Source organism: Grampus griseus, assembly GCF_964374135.1.
Source record: "Grampus griseus genome assembly, chromosome: 9".
Taxonomy (NCBI): domain Eukaryota; kingdom Metazoa; phylum Chordata; class Mammalia; order Artiodactyla; family Delphinidae; genus Grampus; species Grampus griseus.
The window spans coordinates 49,459,614-49,469,517 of record NC_139003.1 but is presented as its reverse complement, the minus strand read 5'-3'; the positions used below and the strand labels follow the sequence as shown (position 1 = coordinate 49,469,517).

Genomic DNA, 9,904 nt, shown 5'->3' with positions numbered 1-9,904 from the left:
GTCTCCCTCCTTATGTAACACGGGTGTGTGCACCGTACACCCACCATCACTCTCCTCCCCTTCAACCCTTTTTCCCTGCTTTATTTATTTATTTTTGTATCACCCTCTGATAAATTATTTATTGTCTGTCTGCCCCCAGTGGATTACAGACTCCATTAAACCTGGCGCTTTGTTTTATTCACAGAAACATGTTCTCAGAACAATGCCTGACGCATAGTAATGTTCACTAAGTATTTATTGAATGAATGCATAAATTTAGTCCATATAAAAAGCCATTAGAGAAACATACCCATGTATCTTTGGGGGCTGAAATATATGTTTCCATAGTGGCCAAGACCCTCTGGTTTAGCTGGATCTAGTTAACCTGGGCCAAGATGTCCAAGATGCAGAGCAGTGTGGGAAGATCTGCCCTCCTGGTTCATTCCAGCCTACAGCAGGGACAGCTAGAGGCGGTGGCCTACAGCCCTCTTGGGGCTGGGATGACTGCTCTTTTCCTGAGAAGAATGAGATTAGGTGAAGGTCCCACTGAGGGCTGGCAGCATCTGCTGGAAATAAACTTGGAAGAAGTGACATAGCTGGATAAAGTGGGGAATCATAAGAATGTTATGGAATGTTCGAGGTTCCCAAATAAATGTGTTCTCAGGGGAGAGCTGGACACTACACAGATGGACTGAAATTCTAAGTGGCAAACATCCCACTGAGCAGTGCTCTGGAGGAGGACTGGGCCCTGAAAGCCGTCGAATGTATTTTGAAGAATTTCACTCCAACCTGAGATGATCTCTTCAATTATTCTTCAGGTTGCTGTTCAAAGGAATCTGGGTTTTCTCCAAAGGAAGCCAGGTGACCAGGTTTCCTTTGGAACCCGAGTCAGGCAACTAACCATACTTCAGAAGCTGGACTCTGTGTCTTATGCCTCCACCCTAAAACTGCAACAGAACTGAGCTTCCATATATCGTAGAACAAAGTAGGGAGCTTATCTGCTTAAGAAGCAGCATGGTTGAAATAATGAGACTCTGAGAAGGAAGCTGTGTCTCATCTTACCAGCTGCTTACTTCCTGAAAAGCTGTACAAGAAAATAACATGTTCATGACCGGAATGTTTAAGTCAGCTAGGTGATCGTGCTGATTAAAAGATTCCTATGGGAAATATTTTGGTAAAGTAAATAATCCTTAGTTTATAGATTCAAAACTGAAACACATTTCTAAACTTCCCATTTTCACACAGCAAAGTCTCTCTTTATCGGCCTGTTTCACCTCTGAAAGCCACCTTGCTGAATTTCAGTATCAGTTATGCCAAATAACCATCTCTTGGCTGTGAAAGGATTTTCCTGCAGCCTCTCAAAGACAAGGACAGATGGCGTTCCATTGGGGGTAGTCCCAGCTCTTTGTTTTAGCAAATATTGACACTTCTGTAGGAAACAGATCCAGATACTGTTTCTTCCTAACTCATTCTGGCAGTTCTGAAGGTTTGGAGATATTTAGTGCAACGGAATTGGGAAAGTGCACTTACCACTGAATTAAGAAAGACATACATCAGGGTGAGTCATGTTCATGGTTAATTGATGCTTGTAAGAGTCACAAAGTAGTAAATAACACACTGTGATCACAAAGCACTTTCAAACAGAAATAAGAAAGGGAGAAAGGAGACAACTGAAGGAAAATGCACTCCAAAAAAATTCCAGTTACTGTATGAAACTCTTTTTTTTTAAGATCCTTTCTAATCTAGATGTTAGTAACAGCAAGGTTATGATAGTTTTATTCAGAAAATTAGGGAATATTTACTGTAACTCAAAATTAGGATATATTGATGAAAAGGACTGAAAGTCATCATACATGGTCCTTTCGGGAGAGTAATTGGCAGACTATATCTAACTCCTCTAAAAGTTTATATTCTTTCACTCAAAAATTTGGGGGAATTCTTGCTATAGAAATAATCAGATATGTGCCCAAAATTAGGTCTAAAAGAAGTTTATTGTAAAATTGTTTGTAATAGTGAAAATATATGACAACAACCTAAAATTTATCAGTAGTAACCTCTAACTAAATCAAGGCACATCTGTGTTCTGGGATATTTTGCAGCTTATAAAGATGACAGTGTGGAACTGTATTTGCTTATAGTGGTTTTTAAAAAGCAGTTACAAAAACAATTTGTTACAAAAACAAATTATTTTTATAAAAATTGTTATATAACTTACATATGGTATTATATAAATTATAAAAATTATTTTAATAAAAATAATATAAATACAGGTGTGTATACTATGTTGGGTGGGGAAATTCTAGGTGATTTCAAGTTCCTATTTCCTTTCTCTCTTATCTGTTGGTGTTGTTTTACAAGGAGCACATATTACTTTTATCATCAGGAGGAAAACTGAAAGTTATTTCAAGTTTGTAGGAAGGAAGTCACAGATAAGTTTTTATCAACTTCTCTTACAAAAGCCTGATGCAGTGTTTTGCTGGGGCCTCCCAGCAGGTGAGAGGTGGGGGACAGGACAAGAGTCAGTGCAGATGGAGCCTTGAAGGTAAGACACAAGGATGAGGCCCAAGGTTCAGGTGGTTTCCAAGACGAGCCACCCACCCATCTGCCCTTCCCTGAACAGGCCTCCTGAGTGCTAATGTCGTAACTCCTGTTTCAGCGACGCTCCTTCCTCTATCCTGCCTCTGAGGTTGCCATGAACGTGACAGTACCCAGAGTATCCCAGTCTTTACGCAGGGACAAAAATCGTTCTTCTATAATAACAAGAACAAAACAAAAAGAGAAGGAAAATTGTAAAATTATGTGTATTCCATTCCTAGAAATGCCCTAACAAATGACACAAAAACCTGGTGGCTTAAAACAACAGAAATGTGTTCTTTCACAGTTCCAGGGACCTGGAAGTCTGAAATCAAACCGCGGGCAGGCTGTGCTGCCTCTGAAGGCTCAAGGGGAGAATCTTTCCTGCCTTCTTCCAGCTTCTGGTGGCTTGTTCAGCATTAACTCCAATCTCTGCCTCTGTCTTCGCATCACCTCCTTCTCTATAGGTGTGTGTGTCCTTGTCTGTCTCTTAAAAGGACACTCACATTGGATTCAGGGCTCATCCTAATTCAGTATGATGTCACCTCAATCCTTACCTTAGTTACATCTGCAAAGACCCTATTTCCAAAAAAGGTCACAGTCTGAGGTTTTGTGTGGTGACATGAAATCAGGGGGGTCTATCCAACCTACTACAATATCATAGACAACATTTGGTCAGCAAGCAGAAACTATGACTAGTATATACCTTTTTAAAAGGTGGACGAAGGCAGGCAGAGGTTGGCAGGGGCTCAGAAGCAGATCTAGATGGCCCAGGAAGCCCCGCCTTCTGTTCTTGCATCAATAGTTTGGCAATCAGAAGGCTGCTGCTGAGTTAAGATCAGATAGAGATTCCAGAATTCAGGAAGATAAAACTAGGAATTAGAGAAAACCAGCAGGGACAAAGAAACAGTTAGGCAGGAACTGGTTAATGATGTGAATCAGTAAAGAGAACATTATAGCTGCTATCAAAACTACAAATATGCTTAAGGGAGATGATTAAGCAAATGAGAGAGTTCAGGTGCTAAACGAAACCTCCGTTAGGTAATTTTTAAAAACCGTCAACCTTATGGAATAATGATCAGGGTCACTGGCCTCAAAACGAGTTTCTTATAGCAAAGGAGCAATACATCAGTCCTCTGTAAACTGTACCTATATTAATTCTCAATGGTGGTTGCTTGGGTTTTCTACTTTGTGAATGATCAGTGACTTGCCCCACAACCCAACTTATGTGCTGCTTCCCTATCATCAAATAGTGTAAAGTTGGAGAGTGAAGATCAATTGGAGTGTTAGACTTTCAGAATGTCATCAGACGGGGCATGTGCAAAAAAAGTAAGGAAGATGCTCACAAAGATGCAAACTTGTCAGAGAGAGATGCCTTTCAGATTCTTCTTCTAGTTGGAGATGGTTAAGAGTGGAGTGTATTGTCTTTTGCTTTCTTTTCTAAAGTTGTGCGGTGGTGCTTTAGGTCTGATAGCCTCATAGTTAAGTGAGAACACAGACCTGGTAGTAATATTTTTTTCAGGTTTTAAAACTTTTTATTTGCATATTTAAAAAAATTGTGCGTTCCACTAATTAAAATCGTTTGAACAACAACAAATGGCACTCTGATTAAACTGCATTTTACAGCCCTCAGGACACTGTGGACCAGCTTGCGCTTTACTCCAGATTTCACTGTCGTCCCACCCAGCCTCCTCCTTCACCAACATGCAAGTTCTTTTCCTTCCCTGCCAGCCAGACAGGCGGGCGGACGGGAGAGGCAGGCGCGGCCTTTGTTGTTAGTAGTTCTCCATTCTTTGATGTGAAAAGGGGCAGCACAGTCATTTAAACTTGATCCAACCTATTTGCATCTTACCAAGTTAAACAGCTGAAAGAAGTAAAATAAGGAGGCAGTGCTTGTGGAACGTACAGTGCATATTGGCGGCGCACGCCTCATTACGACTCACCTGCTTGCTTCTCCTGTTCAATCGTTTCTTTTGAAGGCAGTGGATTTTTCTCTTGCGTTTCTGTTTTCTTCAACTTCGACTTATTGAATTTCTCAGTCTCACCCATATCGGGTTTGTCAGACACGGCTGCAGAGGAAGCAGAGTGAGTTGCGAGCGAGCTGAAGTCCGGTCTGCGCGGTGGTCGCTGCCGAGTGCCTGAATTTAGTAGTCATCTAACATAGTCATCAGTGGTCACCAGGACTTTCAGGGACACTCAAGGTGAGAAGGGAACTTAGAAACCTGGCCAGTTCAAGTTCTGACTGTGCAGGTGAGAGGTGCAGCGTCCAGAGATATACATGCCCTTCCCAAAATGACTTGCTTGGGCCAAACCGGGATTAGACTGGGGAATCCCAAGCTCTCGCCACATACGTACCATCGGCTTTGACCATTCTCATCAGGCATCATTTCTGTTTTCTTTTAAATTTTATTTTATTGAAGTATAGTTGATTTACAATGTTGTGTTAATTTCTGCTATACGGCAAAGTGATTCATACATATATATACATTCTTTTTCATATTCTTTTCCATGATGGTTTGTCACAGGATATTGAATGTAGTTCCCTGTGCTATACAGTAGGACCTTGTTGTTTATCCATTCTATATATAATATTGATAGTTTGCATCTGCTAACCCCAAACCCCCTCCCCCTTGGCAACCAAAAGTCTGTTCTCTATGTCTGTGAGTCTGTTTCTGTTTCGTAGATAAGTTCATTTGTGTCATATTTTAGGTTCCACATATAAGCGATATCATATAATATTTGTCTTTCTCTGTCTGACTTACTTCACTTAGTATGATAATCTCTAGGTCCATCCATGTTGTTTCAGTCAGCATTTCTTAAACACTCAGACTGTCAGTGTAAAGTGCTGCTCTGCCTTGAACAAGCCATTCTAGTTTTGCATTTGTGTGCTAATTGCCTATGAGTGGCTAAAATAATATTTTTAGTCAAAAAGAGCTAGATACCCAGTAGTGCTGAGTAAATGGTTTCTGAATGAATAGAATGCAAAATAAGACCAAGGGACAGATGTGGCAAAGACAGGTATCCACCCTTTCCCTTTGGTCTTGGGAGGACAGTTAGGCCCACCTCCCAAGCCTCCATTGCACTTAGGTGAGGCCACATGGCCAAGTTCTGACCAATGGCATGTGAGCGGAAGTCATGGGGGCCACTTCTGGGTTTGGCCCATAAAATCCTCCTCTGCTTGCTCTTTACTCTCTTTCTCCATATGCCAGCTGAATGGAGAGGATGCTGAGGACCCAGAGGAGGACAGAGCCACATAAGAAGAGGGCCTGTGTCCTCAAATGACCCCAGAGAGCACAGACTCCCCTTATCCTAAACCCTCTTCTGGACTGTGAAATAAGAAAGTAAACTTTCATTGGGTTAAGCCACTGAGTCTGGGAGTTGTTTATTATAGTGGTTCGCCACACTGACTAGGTTTGTGGTTAAACAGAACAGGCCCACGATAGCTTAGGGGTCCAGCATTCTGGATGTGATAGACAGGACGAGGGTTGGCAATGGCAGTTCCCCTTTGCTCCCAAATGTCTCTACTGCAAACTTGTTGTAGATTTCTCATTCCCTGCCGACCGGCCTCACTCCAATGTCCCCTAGACCTCTCTTCTTAATTTCCTTTCTGTCCCTGCAATCCCCTTACACACACACACACACACACACACACACACACACACACAGCTGCAGACTTTGGAAGCTTGACCTGAATGTAAGAATTCACACCATAGAGACTAGGTGGCGGGCAGCAAAGCTATTTAGCTTGTGCGTTCCCTGGCACAGGCCTGGCCTTAAACATACTTCTCACATGAGGAGTCTTATGCCTCCAGATCAGTGGCATGCATTTCACCCTGTGCACATCCTGCTTCCCTAATAAGACTGTAAGCGCTTGTCTTACATGTCTTTGTATCCCAATGACTGTCACCAAATGGGTGCCTGCTTTGTCACTGACGGTAATTGAGGCTGACGTGGATCCAGAGGAGTGAAAACTGTGCAGGGATCACCGAACCGCACAGGCTGCTCTAAATCCAGAGATGGTTATTTTTGTGTAAAAGATCAAGAAGGTGGAGCATCGTACGGAGAGACAAAACCAATACTTCAATTCCCCTGAAACTCTGCAGAGAAGATAAACTGCGAGCAGATTTTACACTTTCAAAAGCTGTGGGAAGAATGCAGTGATTGAGGAAGGGCATTCTCTCCTGCAGGAGCAGGAGGTTGAGTCATGAATAAACAAGCCAGACAGCACAGAGGAGGTGTGAACTGCAGTGGAAAGTGGAGAGATTGTGCATTTGAATTCTGACTCTGCCATTTACCACCGGCATGTCTGTGGGCACAGGGTATCATGACACTGAACCTCAGTGTCCTTATCTAGATAATACAAAGTGGAGGTAATACATACTTCATAGAGTTGCTGTGACTAGTAGATGAGATTGTGCCTGGAAAGGTCCCAGCACAGAGCAGGGTTCAGTACGTCGCAGCTCCTCCAATGACTGCCATGTGTGAACACACAGATGGTGAGCATCACCATCCCAAAGTCCAGAGCAACTTTCAGAAGATTATAGACTGATAAGAGAATGAGGATAAACTCTTCCTCTTCACGAAGTATCAGTTGATTCATCATCACCAAGACTGTTAGATGTTAGATCGCAAATTAGGCCATTCATGAACCTATTTTGCAGAAGCCTTTGGCAAAATGTCTCAACAGTTGCAGAGTCATTTAAATTCTAGTGACTGTGCCTGTTTTGAAACTAGCTATGCTTAATTCTTCCTCCTAGATAATATGACTTATATCTTAATTTATGTCTTAGATTTTTAATATGCTATTAATCCTGGAATTTTTTTTTTGCTTAACCCTGGAATTTCTACCACGAATTTAAATTTCTTGTAGCTAGTATTAGCAGAAACTTTCTAAAAGAAGGATGCCAATGTTCGGACCTGTTTTCTTTCTTGCTTATTTTGTTTTGTTTTTATTTTTTGTGGTATGCGGGCCTCTCACTGTTGTGGCCTCTCCCGTTGCGGAGCACAGGCTCCGGACGTGCAGGCTCAGCGGCCGTGGCTCACGGGCCCAGCCGCTCCGCGGCATGTGGGATCTTCCCAGACCGGGGCACAAACCCGTGTCCCCTGCATCGGCAGGTGGACTCCCAACCACTGCGCCACCAGGGAAGCCCTCTTGCTTATTTTGGATAGATAAAAGCGATTGCCATGGGAGAAGATGCTGATGCTTGTGGTCACCTCACAGCAGCCGACAGTGCCAGTGTTTTAGTGATATCTTTCATGCCAAGTTACAATTTTATATTTATAGGGGTAAGCCAAATTATTGCATGAAGGACCCAGAATGTACTACTGTAATGTTACTTCACAGTTACAACTGATTCATGGAGAATGTCACTAACCATACTACACAACTGCAGTTGCATTTTTAGTTTTTCCTTCCACTTGTCTGATGTCCACTTCTGACACAGGTTGTTAGTTAACTAGGCTGTGTAACAGATTAACTCCACAACTTAGTGGCTTGAAACATTTATTATCTTAGAGTCATTTCTGGGTCAGGAATCCGTGTGCAGCTTAGGTACATCCTTTGGCTTGGGTCTTTCACAAGGCTGCGATCAAGGAGTTGGCTAGGGCTACCATCGTCTCAAACCTCAACCAGGGAAGGATCTGCTTTAAGCTCGCTCAAATGGCTGCGGCAGGCCTCAGGTTCTCACTGGCTGTCGGCTGAAGACACCAGTGCCTTGCCACGTGAGCTCCTATATAGGGATCCTCACAGCACGGCAGCCCTCTCCAAGAGGGAGAGAGCAAGAGATGGAGAGAGAAGGTAGTGCTGTGTGAATGCTTTTATCCCCCCGAAATTCATGTGTTGACACCTACCCTCCAAGGTGATGGTATTACAAGGTGGGGCCTTTGGAAGGTGATTAGGTGATGAGTACAGAGCCATCATGAATGGGATAAGTGCCCTTAAGAAAGCAGCTGAGAAAGCTCCCTTGCCCCTTCCTCTCTGTGAGGATACAATCAGAAGCCAGCAGTCTACAACCCAGACAAGGGCTCTCACCAGAACCTAACCGTGCCGGCACCCTGACCTTGTACTTCCAGCCTTCAGAACTATAAGCAAATTTCTGCTGTTTGTAAGGCACACAGTTCTATGGTATTTTGTTATAGCAGCCCGACTAGGATAGTAAGCAAGACAGAAGACGCTGAGTCTTTTTGTAACCTAATCTTGGAAATGACATCCCATCACTTTTGCCATATTCTGTTTGTTAGAAGCAAGTCACCAGGTTCAGCCCACACTCGAGGAAAGGGGAGGACTAGAAGTCATCTTGGAACCTGCCTACCTCACAAGAATGCATTAAGTGCATCTCAAACTAATCCTGGTGAAGGACCAGCTTTTTTTCCCCAATTTGTTATAGGTCAGTACTTCCGTACAATTAAAAAAAAATTCATTTCTAGAAAAATTAAGTAACAAAAGTATACAAAAGCAAACCCACTGATCATGGGTTGGTTGTTACAACAATGTCAAATTACTATAAACATTTCTAAACACTCTCAATTCTATTACTCTCCTCATCTGAACCAGAAACAAGCAGTTTATGGACTGATCCCAGTTTTGGACTATCCTTTGAGTAGCACTGATTTAAGGATTTTAATAAACATAGATAACTTTTCAAGACTTTTACAAGGCAATGGTGGAGGTATTCTAGGAAAAAAAACAAAAAAGAAACCCCAACCAAACAAAAAAACCCATTCTCACTCCACTCTCTCTGCCTTCCTAAAAATGGGACCTTTTGTTATGTTGAAGGTCAAAGGTGTGTAGGACTGATGATGAGTCTCCTGTTTCATATTTGGCCTCAAGGTCCTTTCTGTGCCCCCCTTCTCACCAGTCCATAATCCACACATTTGAATTGAGCAGTCTGACAGATACTGTGATTATCAGCTCACATTTTAAAGGTGGAGGGTCAACCTCTATCGCCAACCACATTAGCAAGGAAGTTTGAAGGTCCTTCCTGTTCCTAGTCTATTAGGATCCCTCAAAACGCATCTCAAGTGTAAATGCCTCAATTCAACTGAAAAAAATATGTCTTGAGCTCCGACTGCGTGCAAGGTTCTAGGAGATACCACCTTAAAGAAGGTACCATCTCTGTTCTCACCTGGGTTACGGCACTTCCTGTATAGTCATTTATATCTCCAAAATATTTAGGCATTTGAGAACATTCTTTCCATCCCTAATGAAATCATATCCTATCCTTCACAGTGTTAGGCAGCTCAGTGGGTCCTCAGTAAAAACTGAGGTAAATATCTGAATTCAGCAGACGTTAACCAAGCCCAGAACCTGAATCCCTGTCCAGGGACTAAATGCTGTGAACAGGGCTACTGT

General features: G+C 42.6%; 1 protein-coding gene across 1 annotated transcript; it reads right to left on the bottom strand.

The window, feature by feature from the left end:
- Nucleotides 1-4,350: 4,350 nt before the first annotated feature.
- LOC309827241 (thymosin beta-4) lies at nt 4,351-4,647 on the bottom strand. Its single transcript, XM_082661783.1, has one exon. The coding sequence runs from the start codon at nt 4,600-4,602 to the stop codon at nt 4,486-4,488; it is 117 nt and encodes a 38-aa protein (XP_082517909.1). The 5' UTR covers nt 4,603-4,647; the 3' UTR covers nt 4,351-4,485.
- Nucleotides 4,648-9,904: the final 5,257 nt, after the last annotated feature.

What these genes read in the sequence shown, in the direction of transcription:
- LOC309827241 (XM_082661783.1), bottom strand. Translation starts at nt 4,602, where the DNA reads ATGGGTGAGACTGAGAAATTCAATAAGTCGAAGTTGAAGAAAACAGAA.